At 41.1% G+C, this 25,950-nt stretch overlaps 1 protein-coding gene across 1 annotated transcript in view; it reads right to left on the reverse strand.

The window, feature by feature from the left end:
* Positions 1–2,069: 2,069 nt before the first annotated feature.
* The window catches only part of LOC135209727 (vitellogenin receptor-like), a 136,004-nt gene continuing 112,123 nt past the window's right edge, over positions 2,070–25,950 (reverse strand). The window contains exons 31-42 of the mRNA XM_064242492.1: positions 23,013–23,139; positions 19,504–19,659; positions 17,261–17,511; positions 16,367–16,555; positions 15,734–15,862; positions 8,114–8,303; positions 7,557–7,678; positions 6,260–6,333; positions 5,990–6,169; positions 5,264–5,468; positions 3,692–3,789; positions 2,070–2,298 (exon numbers count right to left, since the gene is read on the reverse strand). Of these exons, the coding sequence (XP_064098562.1) occupies positions 2,226–2,298; positions 3,692–3,789; positions 5,264–5,468; positions 5,990–6,169; positions 6,260–6,333; positions 7,557–7,678; positions 8,114–8,303; positions 15,734–15,862; positions 16,367–16,555; positions 17,261–17,511; positions 19,504–19,659; positions 23,013–23,139 (1,794 nt within the window). The 3' untranslated portion in view covers positions 2,070–2,225. The remainder of the gene's footprint in view (positions 2,299–3,691; positions 3,790–5,263; positions 5,469–5,989; positions 6,170–6,259; positions 6,334–7,556; positions 7,679–8,113; positions 8,304–15,733; positions 15,863–16,366; positions 16,556–17,260; positions 17,512–19,503; positions 19,660–23,012; positions 23,140–25,950) is intronic.

Below are 25,950 nucleotides of genomic sequence, written 5' to 3' on the forward strand. Positions count from 1 at the left end.
ACAATATCTCTGACCCCTCAAAGGAATGCCAGAGAATCGAACTTGCAGCCACCGAGATGGCAGGCCAAGCCCTTACCGATCACGCCAATGAGGCAGTGGGGAAGGATGGCGGAGCTACACTCATTTGGACTATATCAAAATATAGTTTCCACTTATGGGATAAGGGTCATTTACAGTGTTTTTCACTTTTCTCATTGTATTTTCGAAGTCATTCACGTTCTTCAAACTTAAAGAATTTGCTATTATTCATTATGATCACTGGGAGATCAGAAGGGACCTTTTCTAAACTATGACAGACATTTTGTTTCTTCAAAGTAGTTCACAAAATTATCAGCAGTGTTCTTGGGGACAGTGGTTACATCAGGTAGAACTTTCATTCTCGAGTCCTATTATTCCAGCTAAATTAAACTTATGGATTTTTTTCTCTTCCCTAAATATTGAGTAAAGGCCTGTCCACATGAGCGGGCCTGATCGGCGGCCAAATTCTGGCGGGCTTACCTGTGAATGTTGTCCACACGGGTGAGGCGATGGAGAGGTGGGCGTGCCCGATGCCGCCAGTACGTAGAGCGTTTAGTGCAGTACGATAAACGTGGTGCCTACCGCAAAGATGATATTGTGTAGCATGATAATTGCTTTTTGTGATGAAAAAGAAGAGAATATGGTGCAAAGAATGGCTCGGTAAAATAAATGTGCATGGTTAACGTACGTCTGCCAGGGTCGATGCTCAAGCCATCAGGCACCACCATGGTGATTTTGCTACAAGACTCATCAGGCAATTTTGACTGTTTGCCCGTCAAGTGTGCCCGTTAGAGGGGAGGTCAGCTGATCAGGCCGGGTCATGTGGACAGGCCTTAATATTTGTTCTTGGTTTTCATAATGAAGTCTTACTAATTCAGGTTATCCTAGAATAACCACTTACACTATTACTTAGCCAAGTCCCCGTTAGCATACACACACCAAGATTGTGATCATTTAGAAGTTTTCTATAATATTGGTTTTATTTCCTACTTCATGTTAATAAAATAGCATAGACGATCATTATTAGTGCATATTATTTTCGCCCTTGATACTTTCTCTTCATATACTATTGTGCTCTTATTCCCATCACGTACTTTACGTTGTTCAGCCTAACTTGGGCCTTCTTTTCACAATTATTAGACCCTGTCCACACTAGCAGGCACTGCCCGACAGGCAGACTCTTCTCATAACCTGTTCCACTATACTGACCGACCGAGTATGGAGCCAGAACAATGAGACTGTCGGGTAACACTGCTTCAGAAGCAGAGAAAATATAAACACCTGGAAGTGCCAGACGGGCATGCCCGCTAGTGGAGACAGGCCATTACACTTCAAGGGGGTGCTAGTACATTAATGTGTGCAATTTTCACCACATTTAGGGTAACCTGGTTATTTCTACAATTTGTTGCACTATGACCAAATTCCTGACATAGCATTGATAGGTCATGGCACAGTCGTAGGTGCACTGCAACGACTTGGTCACCTCTATTGTAGACAGCCTTTCACATTTGACAATCTAGTGCTTTTATTTATCTTTGGCTTCCACTTCCTTAACAATTTCCTGGCCATCGTCTTCAGAAATGAGAGCATTACTTAAAACATTATTTTTCATGATAACGTTATTGAAAATCTTAGTACCGTTATTGATAACGTTATCTTCGTCCCTCAGAACAGAAGACCACTTTTATTTTGGGTTTGAGTTAAAACTTCAAAATTGAAGCTGCCAGCGAGTGAAACTGTATTACATACATCAAACATTAATTTCTCTCAATGCATTCTTCCCCACATACGTTAATTTTTTACCAGAAACATTCGAAACTTAGTTTAGGCAATATTATTACTTGGTATGTTACATACATCAAAATCTCTCCCAATACATTCTTCCCCACACACAGTACTAATTACTTACCAGGATCACTCCCCACCCCCAAACAAAATACGTCATTTTGTCCCCACAAATGGGCAATATTTTCCCAACGAATATGTTATTCATTAATGACCAAATAAATGACACTAAAAGGACTTAAAGGTCGAGAATGAAAAACCTGAAATAATCAACATCTAACTTTTATTAAATAACAATAAATACTTTTAAAAATCTCAATATAACATCATAACTATAACATAACGACGTAACTATATACTATAGCGCTAAAATATTATTATTAACAATACGTTCATTATATATAAACATCTAACAATCTTTTTCATTTCAATTGGGGATTGTAAGGAGACAGGATCCACTCTCGCTTCGTCTGCTCTTCCTGGAGGTAATTTGGCCTGTGAGGAATACAAGGAGTTGCAACGATTAGGATGTCTCATCGTGTGCCCAGTTATCTGTAGGAGCAAGTTTTACTGTGCATTCAGTGTCCTAATGATTTTGTCTTCTTTTAAACTCTTCCACCCTATTCCTGTTTACAACTTCTGGTGGCAGTTTATTCCATGTGTCACATGTATGTAAAGTTCCAACAATGGGACGTGTTATATCTCTTCAGTTCTAGTAGAGAGAGAGAGAGAGAGAGAGAGAGAGAGAGAGAGAGAGAGAGAGAGAGAGAGAGAGCCAGCCCAATACTCTCAAGGCTGAATTGATCAATCTGTAAATTACCTGTAGCAATTATAAAGCAACGACCTAATATAAAAATTATACTTTCATAGTCCGAGATAGATAATACCAGATGACAACTTTATTCTATAAACTAACTTTCTCCATCAAAAGTAATCTAAGTTAATTTTATAGAAGTGAGAAACTGAAACAAAATAATCTAAAGCCCCTCCAGAATTAAGCAGCAGGATTTTTCAAGCTTTGTTTGAAGTCTCTCTCATTCACTTTTAAAAGCCAAATTGGAATCAATTACACCAAACATTAGGAAAACAAGTGAAAAATGGGCCGAAGTTTCTGTGGTACAATCGAGTTTTCTGTAGTGTACAATGCTGCATGAAACTCTCAGCCGGTGGTGGCCTGCATCTTTGGGATCTATAGTAGTGACAGAAGTATGGTTATGGGTAACTTTAAACCTTAAAATGAAAACTACTACTGGGGCTAGAGGGCTGTAATTTGGTATGTTTGATGATTGGAGGGTGGATGATCAACACCAATTTGCAGCCCCCTAGCTTCAGGAGCTTTCAAGATCTGAGGGCAGACAGAAAAGGCCACCTTAATATTTTTCTTTTACAGAAAACTAGTTTGTTACATTCAATAGCTTCTAAAGAACGAATTCTCCTTAAAATGCGGAATTCATAAAAACAAACTTCTAAAAAGTAGGCCTGTGCTGCACAGGGGCAGCATAGGCCTACATAAAACATGAGGGCTGTTCCCTTTTAACTAACTACCAGAAAGGTTTAATATATGGTTCACTAGAACGATGATGGCTGTTCCCTTTGACCAACTTACCCGAAAGGCTTCCGGTGTGGTTTTCGTAAATCTTACATTTCGAGGAAGAGCTAATCTTTATAAGTTATTTTCATTGTAACTAGTTTATTCTAATGTTGTGATTTGTGTCATGTTGAATTTTATGAAAAACTGGCACGAAATTTACACCTTAAGACACTGCACTTAGTTGCACATTCATCTTTCATCCCTCAACACATAGTAACCAGTTGCACATTCACCTTTATAAACTGAAAAAGTTGGAGATTGTCAAAGTTACAACTGCTGTTATTGCATTCTACTTACGGAGGAATTGGAGAGTCTAGGTCGACCTTGTTGAATGCTGCGCTGAAAGATGCAGACTCCGTTCCACTAGCGACTGCAGAATCCATGCTTGTGTTGACCTGCAGGTAAGAATATCTACAATACTTTTCCATACTTTACTGTAAAGACTTCTCTTTATCTATTCTATATAAATAAATTACTTTAACGAAGATTATACACAGAGACCTACGAGTGAGGTAATTTGCCTTTTTCTTATATACAATTTGCTGACCTAGAGTTAATGAAGTTATATTACTTATCTATAAGACCTTTATCTATAAATTGATTATTAACTAGATTTCTTATGTTTATATATAGGTACGTATATGACTGAGGAAAGTGACTGATCACTAATTATATTTTTATAAGTATATTACTCATTGCTTGCAATTTTGCTCATACATTATTGAACTATTATTATTATTAATTATTACTCGGAAGGAACAAGTTCCAGCCCACCACAGGGGCCACTGACTTGAGATTCATGAAACTTCCAAAGAATATTATGGTGTTCATTAGGAAGGAGGAGGTACAGGATAATACAGAAAGAAATTAATAAAGCAGTCCCTAGTTATCGGCAGACTCGGTTAATGGCACTTGTCCAGTGCCATAAAATCGGTGATTTATGATGCCATAATGGACAGTGTTTCAGTTATCGGCACCATAACATAACAGAGGCGCCATTAACCAGTTACCGGTGCCATTATCAGCACCCCGCTGAGAATGGAACTGGGGACTGCCAATGCATATAATCTTCATTGAACTTCCGAAGTAGTTCCAACTGAAAAACATCCTTTGAAGGGAGGCTGTTCCAGTCCAACTGTATGAGGAACAAAGGACTCCTGAAATCTGTTGGGCCTCTAGCTAAATTTAAGAAAATAAATTTAGCATTATTGAAAACAGCTGCCGTTTTATCAACATTCAGTTAGAGTTTTTCTGAACAAAGCTTCATCTACAAAGAGAATTTATAGAAAAAACTTACTTTTACAGGTGTATATATAGAACTGCGAGCCATTCACTTTCACAGAATACATCTATAATGAGGTCACTATAGAGGCCAAAGCAACAAGAGGAAGAGACCGATTTGAAACGGGAACAGAAAGGTCTACAAGGCTAAGTAACAGGATGAACAGAAAGGCTTCAAAGGAAGAAAGTTTTGAAGGGCATAAAGAGGAATAGAAAGGTTTGAAAGGATTAACGGGAGGCACAAAGGTCTGAAAGCAGCAACAGTAAGAACAGAAAGTTTGAAAGGCGTCTAACAGGAGGGGAACAAAGGTTTGAAAGACATAAGTAACGAGGAATACAAAGGTTTAAGAGGCGTAAATAACACTAGGAATAGAAAAGTTTGAAAGGCACAAGTAACAGGAGGAACAGAAAGGTCTGGCAGGTCTGAGTAACAGGTGGAATAGAAAGGTTTCAAAAGCATTACAGGAAGAACAGAGGTCTGAAAGGGAATCATGAATTAATAGGTTCTTAAAGGTGTTAAAAGAAGGTTTGAAAGGCATAACAAGGCATAACAAACAGGAGGAACAGAGAAGTTTCTTTGCCACAAACCTGAGGAACTTCCACCACTGAAAATGGATTCTCCTCTGTTCCGCTCTCGCTCTCCTGTGGGTTGCTGATCACATAGAATGAAGGATTATTATTCCCGTGGGAGGCACAGCTGCTGGGCACCGGACTCTTCGAAGATGCAGACACAATGGGAGTGTCTGACATCACGCCGAACGCCGGGTTGGAGAATCTGTAAGTCTGGTTTGACCTGTGTAAAACAATATGCATCAGTCTACGTCATCCCTGTAAAACAGTCTCCACATACACGAGTTTACGTCACTGCCGCAAAGGGTCTGTCACCAATGTAAAAACGTACTGGACACCCCCCCCCCCCCCTCAGCATTCGCGGTCTCACGTACTCACGGATTTCTCTATGGAACATATCTACCCATTATTTGTGGGGCATTCACATATTCGCAGTATTTTTCATGGGATATAACCCCAAATTCCTTTTTTTTTTTTTATCAATATCATAAAATGCACTTGTGAAATTTATTAAAAACCAAGTAGTATAAACATTTTTAGCAAGTTTTTTTAGAGTTTCAACCAACAAATTGCAATTTTAAGTTTTTTTTACAGGGACTCCAACTATCCACAGATTCACAGGGGAGGGGGTGGTCTGGTATGCATCCCCTGCAAACACAGGGGGAACACTGTATGTACAAGACTGTCACTGATGTAAAACAAATCTCTACATAAGAGCCAAGCAAACTATGACCAATGACTTACGTCCTCCGCTTGGTGACCCACACACTCAAAGGCTCCCTCCTGTACCACAGCAGCCCTGCAGCAAATGCCACGACGACCAACACCACCAGGACCACAGCGACTGCAGTGCCAGCGCTGCCCGAGGTCTCGAGGTCATCCTGGGTCACTTCGCACAGCATACCGCTGTGGCCGGCTGGGCATCTGTCGGATGATTAAGAATAAAAGGATTTAAGTTTTTAAGCAGAATCTTTTTATACTTTACAGCGTACAATGGAGGCTCACAGCGCTCACCTGCACACAAACCGATTGCTGGAGAGCAGCTCGCACACACCCACGACACAGGGCTTCCCATGGCACACTTCCACCTGTGGGAGACACGATTACCCTCAAATCATCCTCAAAATTAGTCAAAATTACAATTAACAGTCATACTTATGCATTACAGTCAAAATTACAATTATCCTAATATTTGCTATCTTCCAAATATAAGTGAAAATTACAATACAGTAATCCTCAAATTTTATATCCTCAAAATTACAATTATCCTCAAATGTGATATCAAAATTACAATACAGTAATCCTCAAATTTTATATCCTCAAAATTACAATTATCCTCAAATGTGATATCAAAATTACAACCAAATTTTACAAATATCCACAAATTTTGTCCTCAAAATTAATCAAAAATACAATTCTGGCCAAAATTACAATTATCCTTAAATTTGATATCTTCAAAATTACAATTATCCTCAAATTTGATACTCTCAAAATTAGTCAAAATTACAATTAAGTAAAAAATTACACATTCTCAAATTTGATAAACAAAAAAACAGAAAATTACAATTATAGTCAATTACAATTAAAGTCAAAATGAGAATCATTTATCCGTTCTTTCCGTGAGCTGGAATAAATTTAAAAGTACAAGGTGTGGAAATATCAAACCTAGAAATATCAAACCATAAACTAAGAGTTAATATTTTATCTACATTACATTAATAATTATGGTAATATTAACTGTTAATTACATTACACAACTTGAAGTTACTGTAACTTTGCATAACTGTGTGAATTACAATGTAGGCCTACATTTAATCCTAGTTAAGATTAAACTTTTAATTAACGTGAAGAGAATAAAGTTTGAAAGGTTTGAGTAACAGGAGGAATAAAGGTCTGAAAGGCATTAACAAAGAATAGAAAGGACTCTAATGCATCACAGGAGGGAGGGAGGAAAAAAAAAAAGAAGAGAGGTACAAGAAGTATATTAGGAGGAACAGAAAGGTGTGTAACAGGAGAAAGAGCAAAGGTTTGAAAGGTGTAACAGGAGGAATTAAAAGGTTTGAAATATGTAACAGGAAGAATGAAAAGGTTTGAAAGTTGTGGAATAAAGAGGTCTGAAGGAGTAATAAGAGGAACAGAATGGTATAACAGAACGAAAAAAGTGTTAACAGGAAGGCTAGAAAGGTCTCTGTAACAAGAGGAAAGAGGAAACCAAGACAGAAAATGATAGAGGAGGAAGAGGAAGAAAAGCCGAAATAATGGAAGATGTCCCATCCAAGGACCCCGGGGAACCACCCGAGATGATACTTACCCTGAAGCATGTCTGGGGGTCGTCCTGCCCAGGCTCGTGCCCTATGCCACACAGGCACCTCCCCTTCCTCTCGACGGCCGTGCAGAGGTGGGAGCAGTTCTTCGCCAAGCAGGGATCAGTTGCTGGAAGGTCAGATAAGAGTTCGTAAATTAGACCTGTACTAGTATGAGTGTACTAGTATAGACCCATACAAACTAGGCCTATTAGTACGCGCTTAAGACTGTATAGGCCTATACTAGAATGGACAAAGTAGTATGAACCTAGACAATGGCATAAATTAGTACAGCCCTATACTAATAATGGGATAAATTTACAGACCTAGACTAGTAATGACTAATTAGTAGAGACCTAGTCTATAAAGGGCATAATTAGTATAGTAGACCTTGACTAGTAATGGCCAATTATTCTAAACCTAGAATATTAACCACCAAAACTAGTTATGGCAGAAATTATCACAGACCTAGGAGTAAAAAAAATAAAAGTATAAAACAAGAATTTATCTCACCAAAGCAAAAAAGTTAAAGGTACAGAACACATCAAAAGTGAAGCCTACTGACCGTTCGGCCGAGGACCGCCGACCGAAACCAGGGCGCGCCCCTCGAACTTTATCACCGCATCCCGGGAGTCTATCAGCTTATGATCACAGTCGTCAACATAGTACTTGTGGCAGCGTACCATCTGGCTGGTGCCTCTGTTGTACCACATCAGCTGTTCGCCAATTAACATCAGGCCAACTGGATGGTGTACCTGGAAGAAATAGGTCTGGGAGGTGTAACAGGGGCAATAGAAAGGTCCAAAAGGTCTGGAAGGTGTTAACAGGAGCAATAAAAAGGTTTGAAAGGTATGTCAAAATACACATTTGTATATAGTGTCATAATGCATTTATTCATGTGAATAGTGTCAAAATTCACATTCACATTAGTCAAAATGCACATTTATTAATGGGAATAAGTAAAAACGCACATTTATTCATATGAATAAAAACACATTTATAGGAATGTGTCAAAATGCATTCTTTACATAATGTCAAAATGATATTGTTATGATACAAAGTTTCATACATATTTACCTGGCAGATATATACTTAGCTAAGACTCCGTCGTCCCCGACAGAAATTAAAATTTCGCGCCACTCGCTACAGGTAGGTCAGGTGATCTACCGGCCTGCCCTGGGTGGCAGGACTAGGAACCATTCCCGTTTTCTATCATATTTTCTCTCTTCCACCTGTCTCCTGCGGGGAGGCTGGGTGGGCCATTAATCGTATATATCTGCCAGGTAAGTATGTATGAAACTTTATTGTATCATAATATCATTTTCATACAATCAACTTACCTGTCAGATATATACTTAGCTGATTGGCACCCTTTGGTGGAGGTTCAGAGACAGCTAATATGGAATAGACAGGTAAACAACATATGTTGTAGGTATAAAAGAAAAACCTTGGTTCCTACCTGATAGGTGGTAGACTTCGTGGCTGTTGCCCGGGAGTCTGCATCACCCCAAGAAACTTTAGCGAGATATGTGATCTATGGCCAAGAGTTCTTGTGGGTCTGCCGATGGGGTATGATCCGCTTACTCGGCAGAGCCTGAAAGGACTTTGTCAATGGGTACTGGACCACTTCTATGACAATACACCTTATGAAGGAGCACAACCAATCCCGACCACCTGATCCTAACCACCATGTTAGTAGAAAAGATTGTTCTGAGTTATCCCCAAACTCATTACAACAACCATAACTCGAAAACAATACGCACACATACATAAAATTACAAAAAAAAAATTTACCATACTCCTCCAAAAAGATATCACAAGAGTTCCTTACTGAACAACAGTGACTGGCCGCCAGTGCAGCATCGAGCCCTCTTTGTCAGCAGAAAATCTAGAACATATCTAGTAGAAGGTATGTACAAAGTTAAGGATTGGTGTTAGCTCCCGTACCCAGGATCGTATCCGCAGACACGAATGGACCCAGAGAAAAAAATTTCTCGTAGGTCACGCGAACGTCTTTTAGGTAGCGAGATGCAAATACCGAGTTGCACCTCCAATATGTCGTTTCAAGGATTTTCTTTAGCGACATATTCTTCTGAAAAGCGAGAGATGTCGCCACTGCTCTTACCTCATGAGCTTTCACTCTTAAGAGTCGAAAAGAGTCGTCAGGACAGATCTTTGAACATCTGTAATGACTTTTCTTACAAAGAAAGCTAGCGCATTCTTTGACATAGTTCTTGTGGGGTCTTTAATCGAGCACCAAAGACCTTGTCTAGAGCCTCCCATTTGTTTCTTCCTCTGTAAGTAGAATTTTAGCACTCTTACAGGGCAAAGAGACCTTTCTGCTTCTCTACCAACGAGACTCGATAAGCCTTTAACCTCTAATCTCTTGGGCCAGGGATTCGAGGGGTTTTCGTTTTTGGCTAGAAAAAGTGTCCTAAACTAGCAGATGGCAGAGTCTCTGCTGAATCCGACTTCATCTTCTAGGGCATGAAGCTCACTAATTCTTTTGGCTGTAGCCAGTAATAAGAGAAACAAGCATTTCCTTGTTAAATCTCTAAACGAAGCTAAATGAGGCGGCTCGAATCTCTCAGATGAAAGGAACTTGAGGACCACATCAAGGTTCCAGCTAGGAGGAGCTGGTTCTCTAGACTTTGTAGTCTCAAAAGATCTTATAAGATCGTGTAGATCTTTATTATCAGCAAGCTCTAGGCCTCTATTTCTGAAGACTGCCGACAGCATGCTTCTGTATCCTTTTATTGTAGATACAGACAAGTGAGAGTCCTCTCAGGAACAAAAGGAAATCAGCGATTTTGGTCACAGAGGTACTGGAGGAGGACAACTTCTTCGACTTACACCACCTTCTAAAACCCTCCCACTTAGACTGATAGACTCGTCTAGTGGAAGCTCTGCGGGCTCCAGCGATAGCGCTTGCAGCCTTGCGAGAAAACCCTCTCGCTCAGACAAGTCTTTCGATAGTCGAAAGGCAGTCAGAGCGAGAGCGGGGAGGTTTTGATGATACCTCTCTAAGTGTGGCTGTCTGAAGATTCATCCTTCTTGGAAGGGATCTGGGGAAGTCTACTGTCCACTCCACCACCTCTGTGAACCAATCCTGTGCTGGCCAAAAGGGGGCTATCAGGGTCATTCTTGTTCCGTTCGACGCTACGAACTTTTTCAGTACTTGTCCCAGAATCTTGAAAGGGGGAAAAGCGTAAACGTCTACACGAGACCAATCTAGCAGGAAGGCGTCGACAACGAGAGCTCTTGGGTCTTCCACCAATGAGCAAAAGACTTCCAGTCTTTTGGATAGGAATGTGGCGAACAGGTCTACATGAGGAGTGCCCCAAAGAGACCAAAGACACTGACACTTCTGAGTATAGGGTCCACTCTGTGTGAAGGACCTGGCTTCTCCTGCTCAGCCTGTCTGCCCTGACGTTTCTTGTTCCCTGAACAAATCTCGTTAGGAGGGAGATGTTCCTCTGGGAGGTCCAAAGTAACAGATCTCTTGCTATTTCGTAAAGGAAAAAGGAGTGTGTCCCTCCTTGTTTCCGAATGTAGGAAAGAGCGGTAGTGTTGTCCACGTTCCCTTGGACTACACTGTTCGTCACAAACGGTTCGAAGAACTTTAGAGCAAAGTGTACTGCTAAAGTTCTTTGCAATTTATGTGCCAGGACACCTGAGCTGCCTTCCAGGTGCCTGACACTTCTCTCGCTCCTAGCGTCGCTCCCCAACCCTTCTCCGATGTGTCGGAATAAAACACTCGGCTTGGGTTCGGAACCTCCAGAGAGATTCCCTTGTTCTCTTTCAAAGGGGACAACCACCATTCCAAGTGGGGTTTCATTTCCACTGGAAGGAGAAAACTGTCTGAGAGAAGTCCGTCTTCCAATTCCATGATCTCCTTAGGAATAACTGAAGAGGACGAAGATGAAGTCTTCCTAGAGGAAAGAACTGTTCGAGCGAGGAAAGGGTCCATAGAAGGCTTAACCATTCCCTCGCCGAAGTACGTTCTTTCCCTAAGAAGAGAGACTTTCTCCAAGCCTCTCGCGAGTCTCTCTTGCGAAGGAAATACTCGAAAACCCCGAGAATCCATCTGAATCCCCAGATAGACTAAGTTCTGTCTGGGGATCAGCTGCGACTTCTCGAGGTTCACGAGTAGTCCCAACGACTTTATCAGGTTTAGGGTCAAAGTAAGGTCCTCCAAACACACACACTCTGATCTGGCCCTGATGAGCCAGTCGTCCAGATACAGAGATATTTATGCCTTTGAGGTGAAGAAACCTCGCCACATTCTTCATCAGGCTTGTGAAGACCTGAGGAGCCGTGGACAGGCCGAAACACAAGGCCCTGAACTGAAAGATCCATCCCCCCGTCATGAAACTGAGGTACTTCTTCGAAGGGTGAATCGGGACGTGAAAATAAGCGTCCTGGAGATCCAGAGACACCATCCAATCTCCTTGTCGCAAAGCCGCAAGGACTGAGGCCGAAGTCTCTATAGAGAACTTCTCCTTCTGAACAAACTTGTTTAGAGCGCTGACGTCTAGTACTGGTCTCCAGCCCCCCCGAGGCTTTTGCAACCAGAAAAAGACTATTGTAAAACCCCGGGGAGTTTTGATCCAGTACTAATTCTATCGCTCTTTTGTCCTACATTTGATCCACCATCAGACGAAGAGTATCCCTCAGTACAGGGTCCCTGTATCTGGCTGACAGTTCCCGCGGAAGTGTCGTTAGGGGAGGACTGTCCTGGAAGGGTATAAGATATCCCTTCCTGATTACCGACATCGAAGAGGCGTCCGAGTTGATGAGTGTCCAGGCCTCTGCAAATCCAAGTAGCCTGGCACCTACTGGTGTTTGGAGGCTCGTTGTCTCATTTCCCTTTCTTACAGGGACGGAAAGCAGGTCTACCTCTCCTCTCAGGGCCTCTCCTTTTTGAGGGAGCTCTGGAGGGAGGGCCTCCTCGAAAGGGCTGAATCGATGTACTAGGTCCTTTCTTCTCAACCACAACCGGCGGTCTCTTCTTCCTTGAAGACTGAAGGAGAAGATCTTGCGTCGCCTTCTCAGTTAGTGAGCGAGAAATGTCTTTCACTAACTGAGAAGGAAACAAAAAGTCCGACATGGGAGCGTAAACCAGGGCTGCTCTCTGTATTCGTTGCCTTCCTAACCAAGGCTGTTTCCCACTCACAATCCTTTTTTTCAGGAGTCCCGCTCCAAAGAGGGAGGAGACTTCTCCCGAGCCGTCTTGCACTGTCTTGTCAATGCATGACAAGATACAAAGCATGACTTCAGGGTCTAGACCTTCCGAGTCATGGGCTTTCTTGGACATCACCCCAAGGGACCAGTCCAGGAAATTAAAGACTTCTAAAATATGGAAGAGTCCCTTGAGGAGATTATCTATCTCAGAAATACCCCAAGTCACACGAGCTGAGTTCAACCCATGTCTACGTGAGGCATCAACTAAAGTTGAAAAATCAGCTTCAGCCGAGGCTGGGAGAGAAAGGCCCATGTTCTCCCCAGTTCGGTACCACACACCTCTTTTGCCAGAAAGTCTCACCGGGGGCATACAGAAGGTAGTTCTGACAAGTTCCTTCTTCATAATCACCCAGTTGTTAAGAGACTGGAGAGCCCTCTTCATAGAGAGGGTAGGTCTCATCTTCAGAACCGACGAAGACTTAGGCACAACTGAACTCGAAAATAGCGATCGAGGAGGAGGAGCAGCAGCAGGAGTCAATGAATCCCCATACTCTTGCAAAAGAAGGGCTGTCAGAACTTTATAGTTCGAGAAACCCCCTCTACCACGAGCCTTGTCTTCCGAATCGTCGTCCATACCGGGAGGAGAATCCGCCTAAAATTCGGGAGGATCTTCCCAAACCTCTCTCTCTGTGGGAGACAAACTCCTACTAGGAGAAGGACTAAGCAAATGAACAGTCTCTCCTAAGTCGAGTTGGCGCCTCACGCCTGGTTGACGTCTCGTGTCTGGCTGACTCTTCGCACCTGGCTGGTGTCTTGCGCCTGGCTGGATCCTTGTCTGGCGCCTCGCGCCTGTTTGGCTCTTCGCGCCTGGAAGACGTCTCGCGCCTGGAAGGCTCTTCATGCCTAGTTGGTTTCTCACGCCTGGCTGGCTCCTCATGCCTGGTAGGCTGTTTGTGCCTAGAAGGTTGCTCGCACCTGTAAGACTTTTCAAGTCTGTCTGGTGCCTCGCGCCTGGCTGACTCTTCGCACCAGGCTGGCGTCTCGCGCCTGGCTGGATCCTTGTCTGGCGCCTCACGCTTGGCTGGCGCCTCGCGCCTGTTTGGCTCTTCGCGCCTGGAAGACGTCTCGCGCCTGGAAGGCTCTTCATGCCTAGTTGGTTTCTCACGCCTGGCTGGCTCCTCATGCCTGGTAGGCTGTTCGTTCCTAGAAGGTTGCTCGCACCTGTAAGACTTTTCTAGTCTGTCTGGTGCCTCGCGCCTGGAAGAAGAGGCCTCACGTCTGGCTGGAGTCTCGCGCCTGGCAGGAGATAGGAGACGAGACTTCTTAATAGGGAGCCTAGCGTCCTTTCTGCGAGGAGGATCTCTAGAAAGTACTCCAACTAAAGAGGCTAACTGCTCTTGCACAGCTAACAGGATCCTCTTCGAAGCTACTCCAGCGTCCTCTTCAATGGGAGAAGGAGACCTCGAAGGTGTACGATCCTCTAAATCAGAACGTGGAGACGTCGAGACCATCTTTGCCTTCTTGATAGAAGAGGGGGCTTCATCCGAGAAGCGTTCCGGGCTCGAGTCAAAAGCGGGTTCTTTCCTATGCCTTTTCAGTGGCCTAGACATGTCAGAGTCCTCCACCCTCGTTTAGGCGAAGGAGAACCGGACGAAGAGAAACACTCTCGCAGGACGCTCCTCTTGAAGCAGTCTGTTGCGAAACAGAGCCTGCTGAAGGGACGCCTGACCGGTGGGGATTCTCCACGACCTCCGTAAGGCTTTCGACTTTCCTTCTCCTCTGGGTATGTGAGCTTGGAAGAGGTCTAGGCCTGGGAGCATCACAGACGGTCAGACGCCCCCTCCACAACACTGGGAACACTCACTTCACTTAGCATGTCACTATCACTTCCCTTACCTTGCATGGCCGCCATTTTGGTCCTCATCTTATGAAGAGTAGCCTTCAGATCGGCGATTTCAGAAGCCGAATCTGAATGCAAAGCCTGTGAGGGTTCAGATACAGAGGGAGAATCAAATACATTATTTAAAGGAGAGTTACTCAGGAAAAGGCTCAATAGGCCTTGTACTCTCACCCTTTTGTGCAGCCCGTCTAAATCTATCCCTCTCTAACTTCTTCAAGTAAGAAGTTAGAGTCTTCCATTCATTAGCATTCAACCTTTCACTCTCATGACAGGTGTTAGCCAAAGAACATTCAAACCCTCTACACTTACGACATACAGTGTGAGGATCAACCGAAGCCTTCGGTATCCTCACCTTGCAGCCTACATTCACACACACACACACACACACTAACACTTGAATCAGACATTCTAGTAGAAAAATCAAAAGCAAGTCCAAATCCAGTCCACGGTAGTGAATGCCAAAACAACGATCAAGGTACGTCACCAAAAAGTCCAATAAAGATGATCAATGTTGATACCACCGGCGACAGAGAAAATATGATAGAAAACGGGAATGGTTCCTAGTCCTGCCACCCAGGGCAGGCCGGTAGATCACCTGACCTACCTGTAGCGAGTGGCGCGAAATTTGAATTTCTGTCAGGGACGACTGAGTCTTAGCTAAGTATATATCTGACAGGTAAGTTGATTGTATGAAAATGGATATTTCTAGGAAATGTCCAAATGCAAATTTATTCATAAAACTAGTGTCAAAATAAGGCACACTTGCTCATGGAAATAGTGGTAAAGTGCACAGTTATAAAAAAAAATAGCGTCTAAGTATAAAATTTTTAAAAATAGTGTCAAAATGAACAATTATTCATGGAAATAGCGTCAAATGCATAATTATTCTTTGAAATGAGTGTCAAATTGCTCATTTATACTTCAAAATAGTGTCAAAACACATTCATTTCCATGAAAAAAAGTATCAATATCCACATTTATCTGAGAATTGAAAAGTTTGAAAGGTCTGAAAGGCGTAACAGGAGGAATAGAAAGGTTTGAAAGGCATAACAGTAGCGACAGAAATGCCAGAATTGGTTAATAATGAATTATCAGACACACCCCCTTTTCAATGACGAGGCGGTAACCTGACCCATTCCACAACACACACTGGATGCTGTTCAGGACTAAGTCGGTCCAGTAGACCCTCTTTTTGGGTAAGTCCAGTGCCAGCGCCCCACAATGCACAACCTGTAGGGGCGATTGTTATAAAGCTACAACCTGTGGGCAACCTTTAGGGGTAACTATTTAACAACTTATAGGGGTTGTTACTGTGAAGTTGGGCTACAACCTCTGGACAACCTGTAAGAGTTTGTTATATTCCTATCATATATCTAATCATACATTTTGGTATTATTTAGAAAGTACACTACATTCACATGGAACAATTAGCCCACAGAAGAAAATATTAAAATATCAAATATAAAAATATCAAGTATAAAATCACAGTCCATTTACAGACAAAGGTATAGAAGTTATAAGAAAATATATTTTCTATAAAATATTCAATATAGTATATCAAATATTAACAGGAAAAAATTAAATATTAAAATATTAAATACAGTCCTGTTTACAGCACCAGAAAGGTATGAAGTTCAAATGGATTAAACTTAAAATGATCAAAATCTCAAGTATTACATATGAAAAATACTAAAACTAAAATCTTAAATAAACTCCCCCTAATCCCCAACCCACCTTCTGGTGGATCACCTTCGGGGACGTCCCGTCCAATCCGGACACCAAAATCTGCCCCTGGTATTTGTGATTTTGGTGGTTGGTGCAGTAGAAGAACTTCTCCACCTCAGGGGCGACTCTGGTCGAAGGCACTTTGACGCCGAAGCCTGTGTAGATCTGGGTGCACCGCCTAGTCAGCAGGGAACACATCTGTGTGGGGGGAAACAGAGGAATAGAGCGGTCTGGAAGGTGTAACAGGAGGAATAGAGAGGTTTAGAAGGTGTAACAGGAGGAATAGAGAGGTTTAGAAGGTGTAACAGGAGGAACAGAGAGGCTTGGAAGGTGTAGTAACAGGTTTGTGAGGTGTAGTAACAAGAGGAATAGAGAAGTTTGTAAGGTGTAGTAACAAGAGGAATAGAGAAGTTTGTAAGGTGTAGTAACAAGAGGAATAGAGAAGTTTGTAAGGTGTAGTAACAAGAGGAATAGAGAAGTTTGTGAGGTACAATAACAGATTAAGAGAGGTTTGTGAGGTATAATAACAGATGATGAAAGGTTTGGAAGGTGTAGTATCAGAGGAATAAACGTTTGTAAGTTGTAGTAACAGGAATAGAGAAGTTTGGAGGGTGCAGTAACAGAGGAATAGAGGGGCTTGGAAGGTGCAACAGGGGAAATAGAAGGGTATTAAAGGTTTGAAAGTTGTAGAGGGGGAGGAATAGAAAGGTTTGAAAGGTGTAGAAAGGAACATAAAGGTTAAAAAGCACATTTAACAGGAGGAAAAAGAATCTTCAAAAGGCGTAACAAAAGCGTCCTAGATAAAGGTGGCATCTACACCTCACTTGCATGACATATCCTTCACCTTCATGAAATTCCGACTAAAATCCTACTCATTTAACAAATCCTTCACGACATCCTTACGTGAATGACAGAATAAACATCAACTTCCTCCGCGCCCTCGATGCTTCTCTTCACCTCGAAGGGCTTCTCCAAGGGCTCCAGGGAGGGCGGGTTCTCAAAGAACTCAGAGTAGTAGAAGTTACGGGACACGGCGTCTATGGACACGCCCTGTGGGTTGCTGCAACGCCTGAGGAGATCCTTTGTCCCGGGGAAAACTTCTCCGCCCAAGGGCACTCCGAGGTCCAGCGATGTCCTGATGATGTAGCCGTTGGCTGCAAAGGGGATTTGCGAGGTCGAGGTAGAACAAAATTTGTTTAAAGAGAAAACATGTTTACCAAGTGCACATTTAAGTGAATAGTCAAAATGCACATTAATTCATATGGTAGTGACAAATTGCACATTTATTCATGTGAATAGTGTCAAAATGCACATTGATTCATATGATAAGTGTCAAAATGCACATTGATTCATATGATAAGTGTCAAAATGCACATTTATTCATGTGAATAGTGTCAGAATGCACATTTATTCAAATGAATAGTCAAAATGCACATCGATTCATATGATTGTCAAAATGCACAATGATTGATGTGAATAGTGTCAAAATGCACAATGATTGATGTGAATAGCGTCAAAATGTACACTTATTTATCTGTGGAAAGTGTCAAAATGAGCAATTTTTCTTGGAAAAAGTGCCAGTGCCAAAATACACATTAACACTAAGTGTCAAAATGCATATGTGAATAAGTGTCAAAAAGCTCATTTATTTTCATGAAGTGTCAATATCTAAAATTTTTCTTGAAAATAGTGTCAAAACGCACATTTATTCATAAGTCAAAATGAACAATTTTCATGAATTGTCATTCCTGAAAACAGTAAAACATCTGTTAAAATGTCAAATTGCACATTAAAAATAGTGTCAAAATGAACCACTTATTCTTTAAAATAGCGTCAAAATGCACATTTATTCATGAAGATAGTGTCAAAATGCAGTTATTCATACAAGGTGTCAAAAAATCAACTACGTACATAACTTATCTAAACTGAAAACCAGACGACCAAAAGGTATAATGTTAGTGGGGCTAAAATTCCGTCTATCCTTTATACTATAAGAAAAGTATAAAATCATCATATTCACATAAGAACCTAGAAAAACCATTATCTATATGGCAAACCTAGATTAAAACCAGATTTAATTTTTAAAAAGCACTAGGAAAACCATCCTTTATATAGAAACCACTAGGAAAATCCTCCTTTACATTAAAAAACAAAAAGCATTAAATTAAAAAACCCATAGAAGCAATAAAATCTTGAAAATCATAATTTAAATAAATACCCAGAAGAGACTTCCTTTACATAAAAACCCTGAAAAAAACTATTACATAAAAACCAAGGAAACACATTTACATAAAAACAAAGAAAAAAAACTTAATTACATAACCATAAAACCCTCGTTTACATAAACCAGAAAAAACCTTTTCACATAAAAACGGAGAAAACCCCACATTCTTTATATAAAACCCCCAAACAACTATCATTTACATTACAACCCAGAAAAAATTTCACAAAAAAAAAAAAAAAAAAAAAAAAACAGAAAAACCTAATCCTTTAATAAAAGCTAAGAAAGACTTCATAGAAACCATTAGAAAAACAATTTGCCTGACTCGAAAAGACCTCATCATTGACATAAAAACCCAGACATTTCATCAATTATGTAAAACAAAAAACCAAATTTACTTACAAAAAAAAAAAAAGGAAAAAAAAAAAAAAAAAAAAAAAAAAAAAAAAAAAAAAGGAAAATTCATCATTTACATAAAACCCAGAACCTACATCAATTACATAGAAACCCAAAGAACTCTTAAAAAAAAATTAGAAAAACCACCATTTACCATAAAAACCTAGAATAAACCTCATTTACATAACTAAAAAACCTCATCATTTACATAAAAACCTACAAAAAAACTTAATTTACATAATCAAGAAAAAAACGTCACCATTAACAAACCCAGAACACCCATCAATTACCGAACATAAAAACCCAGAAAAACCTCACCCTTTATGTAAAAAAAAAAAAAAAAAAAAATAAGACCTCAAACATAACATTAGAAAACCCATTTACATAAGAAAACCCTCAATTTACACAATTCAAAAAAACACTCACCACTTACGTAAAACCCAGAAAAAAAACAGTAATTATAAAAACCTAGAAAATAACCTAACCGTCGACATGAAAACCCAGAAGAAAACGGCTCTTTCCCACTCACCGTCGGCGTAGATGAAGGACTTGCTGGTGGGGTCATAGTCCAAGGAACTGAGGACGCCGCCTTCCTCATCCAGAGGAATCCTGGACATCAGCTGAAGGTGAGACGTCATGTTCAGGATCCCTTCGGATCCAGCCACCAGCGCCCATTCCTTGTCTCCTGTATAAGGGAATGGAAGTGGATTAATCTTCTCCTGAAGGGGGAAGGGGATGATGTGATATACTGGTATGGGAATAGACTCCTTTTCTACTGAAGGGGACAGAGACATCGAATGGGATAGATTCACTTTCTCCTGCAGGGGAGATAATTGGAATGAATAGATTCCTTGATCTCCTGTTTAAGGGAATGGGAATAGATTAATCTCCTGAAAGGGGAAGAGGATGATTGATATACTGGAATGGGAATATGTTACTTTTCTACTGAAGGGGATTGGTAGAGAAATCTAATGGGAATAGATTCACTTTCTCCTGAAGGGGAGATAATTGGAATGAATAGATATTCCTTTGTCTCCTGTAGAAGGAAATGGGAATAGATAAATCTTCACTTGAAGGGGGAGGAGGATGATGTGATATACTGGAATGGGAATAGATTCCTTTTTTACTGAAGGGGATAGAGATAAATCAAATGTGAATAAGATTCACTTCCTCCCAAAGAGGAGATAATTGGAATGAATCTAGATTTCTATGTCTCCTGTAGAAGGAATGGGAATATATTAATCTCATGAAGGGGGAAGGGGATGAGATGTGATATACAAGAATGGAATAGATTCCTTTTCTCCTGAAGGGGAGACAGTTGGAATGGAAATATTTTTCTCCTGAATGGGAGATCATTGGAATGAGAATAGATTTTCTCCGGAAGGGGGAAGAGGATGAGATGTGATATACTGGAATGGGAATAGATTCCTTGTCTCCTGAAGGGGAGATAATTGGAATGAATAAGAGATTCCTTTGTCTCCTCAAGGAAGAGGATGAGATGTGATATACTGGAATGGGAACAATACTTTTCTCCTGAAGGAGAGCTAATTGAAATGGGAATAAATCAAATTTCTCCAATCATTGGAATGGGAAGATTTTCTCCTAAAGGAGAGATTTGGAATGGGAATAGATAAATTTTCTCCTGAACGGGATAGGGAGAGAAATTTAATGGAAACACTGCAATGGGAATTGATTCCTTTTCTCCTGAAGGGGAGATTTTAAGAATGGTAATAGATTAATTTTCTCCATAAGATAATTGGAATGGGAACATTAATTTTTTCCTGAAGGGAGAGGATGAGATGGGAATACTGGAATGGGAATATTCCTTTTCTCCAAAGAGGAGCTAATTGGAATGGGAATAGATTAATTTTCTCCTGAAGGAGAGAGTATGAGATGTGATATAATGGAATGGGAATAGATAAATTTTCTCCAGATCATTGGAATGGGAATAGATTTTCTCCTGAAGGAGAGAGATATACTTTGAATGGGAATATATTAATTATTTCATGGAGATAATTGGAATGGGAATATTCATTTTCTCCTGAAGTGGAGAGGATGAGATGTGATATACTGGAATGGAAAGAGATTTTCTCCTGAAGGGGTGATAACTGGAATGGAAAGATTAATTTTCTCCTGAAGGGGATAGGGAGAGAAATCTAATGGGAACACTGGAATGGGAATAGATATTTCTCCTGAAGGAGAGATTATTAGAATGGGAATATTAATTTTCTCCATGAGATAGGAATGGGAATGGATTTTCTCATGAAGGGGAAGAGGATGGGATGTGATATACTGGAATGGGAAAGTTCATTTTCTATTAAGGGGAGATCATTGGAATGAGAATAGCTTAATTTTCTCCTGAAGGGAGAGGATGAGATGGGAATACTGGAATGGGAATATTCCTATTCTCCTGAAGGAGATAATTGGAATGTAAATAGGTTCATTTTCTTCTGAAGGGAGAGGGGATGAGATAGGAATATTGGAATGGGAACAGATTCCTTTTCTACTGATGGGGAAATAATTGGATTGGGAATATTCCTGTCAGAAGAAAATAATTGGGATATAACTTTTCTTTTGGAATCAGAAGATTCCTTCTCTCCTGAAGGGAAGATCATTGCAATGGGAATATTGGAATTGAAATAGATTCCCTTTCTCCTGAAGGGGGAGAAAATTAGAATAGGAATATATTCCTTGTGTGAAAAACAAGAGAATTGGAATTTATATCTTTTCTTTTGGAATAAGAATAGATTCCTTTTCTTCCGAAGGGAGAGATAATTGGAATGTGAATAAATATCTTGCCTCCTGAAGGGAGAGATAATTGGAATGGGAATACATATCTTGCCTCCTGAAGGATGAGATTATTGGAATGGGAATACATATCTTGCCTCCTGAAGGGAGATAATTGGAATGGGAATACATAGCTTGCCTTCTGAAGGGGGGGACAAAATTGGAATGGGAATACATTTCTTGCCTTCTGAAGGGAGAGATAATTAGAATAAAAGTTGGAATAGGAGAAGATTCCCTTTCTCCTGAAGGTAGAAAATTGGAATGGGAATACATCTTTTCTCTTGAAGGGTGAGAAAATAGTAATGGGAATACATTCCTATTCTCTGAAGGATAAATTGAAATTTACATTTTTTCTTGTGGAATAGGAATATTCCTTGTCTCTGGAAGGGGAAGAATTGGATTTGGGCATATTTTTCTCCTGAAGGGGAAGAGGATGGGAATGGGAATAATTCTGTTTCTCTTCAGCAGGAAAAATAGGAATACAAATAGAATCCTTTCCTCCTGATAGGGAGAAATTTGGAATGGGAATACATATACTCTATCCTGAAGGGGGGTGAATGGGAATATTGGAATTGCGAGACTATTCCATGGGATGTTTTCACAAATGATAGAATGCTCACTACAAATATTCAACACAACCTTGTGAAACTATCATTTTAAAAGAGAAAGTACTTACACAAACATTCAATTTTGAACTGAAATCATACATTCTTTGACTATTTTTACAATAAAATTAAGTTTCACACAATTTTCCACTGTGAAATCTTACATTCTTTGTCCAATTTCACTATATTAGTGTTTGTATTCATACACGCATTCATTTTCTAACTGAAATTTTACATTCTTCGTCCATTTTCACACAAAAATAGAGTATGCATTCATACAAACATTCAATCTTTAACTCTGAAATCGTACATTCTTTGTCCATTTTCCCAATAAAATATTAGTGTTTCATGCAAACATTCAATTTTTAGCTGTGAACTCTTACATTCTCAGTCCATTTTCACAATGAAATATTCCAGTTTCACAAAATAAATTTTCAACTGTGAAATAGTACATTCTTTGTCTATTTCCACAATAAAATTAACATTTTCACACAAACATTAAACTTTTAACTATAATCGTACAATCTGTCCATTTTCACAATTAAATATTAAGAGTTCCACACAAACATTTAATCGTAAAATAACTGCAACTGAATAATTTTACAAATGAGGACCAATGGTCCTATGGCAGTCTACTATAACCTACTGATAGACTTGCAGGTCCTGCGGTCGGGCTCCAGGGCGTAACCCTCTGTGCAGGAGCAGAAGTAGGACCCTTTTGTCTCCGTGCAATAGTGGGAGCAGGTCGATTCCTCTTTGCATTCTTCGTCGTCCTGGAATGTAGGAATCGGGTTTAAACCCTATTAACCCAATACACTGATTAGACCCCTGGGTTTTCTCAACATAAGTGTGGCTCTAGTTTTACAAAACCTTTATAGTAAGCAATGTGTTAATAGTGTCTCCACGTAATACCCGGCGTGTAAGCCGGAGAGTGTTGTGCAACTGCAGATATACTAATATTCTTTCTGCTCCAATCAGTGCCTTAGAAATCTTTCCAATCACAGCTACTCGAGGCCTATTGGTCCTGGGAAATGGGTAAAAGAATGCAGTTTATGTGTTAGTGCTTGGCCCTTCCCTTACCACAAAAATGTCATCCGACCAACCTCCAACCGTTGTGAAAGTGACCCTGGCACCTACCTGTGCCTGTGCCCCACACACAAGTTCCGTACTCGCAAACAATTATCTGTACTTTACACAATACCAATCGAACCGTTCCGACGTCGAGTCCGCTATTCAATCTGTCGGTGATGCCTTCTCCGATGAGGAAATCAACGTTGCATATACGAAATGCAAAGATCTGATACCAGAGAGCATTCTCAAGGAGCGATCCGCGAAGAACTTGTCCTCACACAAAAAAATATCGTATCTCACAAAAAAAATATCATATATCACTAAGTGGCTAAGGACCTGCTCGGTGGAAATCTACGCCGATGACCCTTACAATCTGCCTCCATAGGGGCCCGCTGACCTAAGCCTAACCGCGGTGTACCACACGGCAGAAAATGCCTTCCAAACAGCAAAATCCCTCTCAGAAATAATGGGAAAAAACTCAGAAAAAATCGAGGAGACAAATGATAAATTATCAAGAATCTGGGACGTAATCAAAGGACTGCAGGATTCCCTAGACAGTCTTAAAACTGTGGAAACAAATAATCTCACACGGATCTGGGATGCGATCAAAGGAGAGCAGGGATCGATTGACAATCGCACAGATAGCCACCAAACTCCTATGAATGCGGCATCCAGTTTTTCCTCGCCTCCCAGCAACACGGAAGTGCCCCCTTCACCTGTAGGCCGTTCTGAGGAGACAGTTGGTCCCCCAACCTCCCCTCCCTCCCCAGTGCCTCCGGTGGAAGATAGACCTCCGGTAATGATTACCAGCCCTTGTGATCCTCCCCACCCTATCTCTCCCTGCCAACCCCCCATCGTAGATGCAGATGAGTGTGATCTTGAGGGGTCTGGCGGCTGGCAGATACAAACAAGCAGAAAGAAGAGAAGAACCTCTCGTTTGGCCACTGGACCGGAGCCCAACATTCGAGTTTCACCTCGCCCGACACCTGAGAAGAGATGTCACGTAGCAATTCACAATCTGCGCTCATCGGTGAGTTAGACGCCATAGTGGAGAGTCAAGTTTCTCACTGGCTCTGACCCACTTATCTCTCACGAACTCCCATGCAGAAGTAAACAAAGTGGCTTACAGGATTACCTGCCTATTCCAACACCTCAACGTTCTTAAAGGCGAGAATTTCGGTCCTAATATATTAGTTTCAAGATATAACCTAATCCGGGATCAACCACCCCCAGGGGAACTTACTGTCACTCCAACCAGGGTCATTTCCACCGCAAGTGCCAGCCAACCGCCCACGGCGAGTGACTGCCCACTCCCCCTGGATAACCCCCCATCCATCCAAATGATCAGCGCATTTATCTCCCATCTTCGTGAGTAGCCATGGATACATTAAACAATCTCTTGGAATATTTTTGGCCTCAAGCGGAACATTCCTCTCCTAAACATGCTCTGCAAAAATTTCAACGGCATCATTGCATTGCAAGAAACGCTCCTCTGGCCTCATGACCTTGCCATCTGTGATTCAATTCATGAAGACTTCAGAACCTTCTCGACTTCATCGATGCAAGTTAGAGATCAAATCATAGCCGGTCGCCCGAAAGGGGGACTTTCATTCCTGTGTCATAAATCGTTAGACAATATGATAAAGGTGATGACCTACAGGAGTGACAGATTGCTTGGGCTTCAAGTGACAGTAGGGAACTCTAAAATCCTAATAATTAATGTTTACATGCCATGGGAAAATAACAATTTTGATCATTACTGCATGATCCTAGGGGAGTTACACAGTATTATTCAAGATTCTCCTGCTGATCATATTTGTGTAATAGGGGACCTTAATTCTCAACCCACAAAACAATTTTATAATGAACTTACTCGCTTCAGTCAAAATCATGCTCTCCAAATTAGCGATGTAATGCTCCTCCCTCCCTCCTCCTACTCATATGTACATAATAGAGCGGACGCTATTACAACCTCCTGGCTGGACCACTGCATCACATCTCCACAACTTCATGATTCTATTATGACCTGCAATATTCGCTACGATCTTGCAACGGGCTACGATCACATCCCATTACAGGTGTCATTCAGTACCCCATCCCTCCCTACCGTGAACCCACTAACTGACCGCCCACCAGCGGTTAACTGGGAGTTTAAAAACCAACAGAAAACCAGATACTTTAGGGCGACCACGGAAACCAGGTTGCAGTCAATAATTCAACCGGCTGACGCCTTACTGTGTACCAACACAAAATGTAGAAATGACCACCACAAGAGGGATCTGAATGAATTCTATTCAAACAATCTCCGCTATGCTTGCTTCAGGAAGAACTGCCTATAGATTTCGTCAAGGTAATTCTCGTAATATACCTGGTTGGAATGACTTGGTTAAGGATATGTATACATACTCACGGGAAATGTTTTTACTGTGGAGGCAAAATGGCAGCCCGAGGGAAGGAGACACTGCATTAATAATGAGGCAGGCGAGAGCGCAATTCAAACTTGCTCTTAAGCA

Source organism: Macrobrachium nipponense, chromosome 38, assembly GCF_015104395.2.
Source record: "Macrobrachium nipponense isolate FS-2020 chromosome 38, ASM1510439v2, whole genome shotgun sequence".
Lineage (NCBI taxonomy): Eukaryota > Metazoa > Arthropoda > Malacostraca > Decapoda > Palaemonidae > Macrobrachium > Macrobrachium nipponense.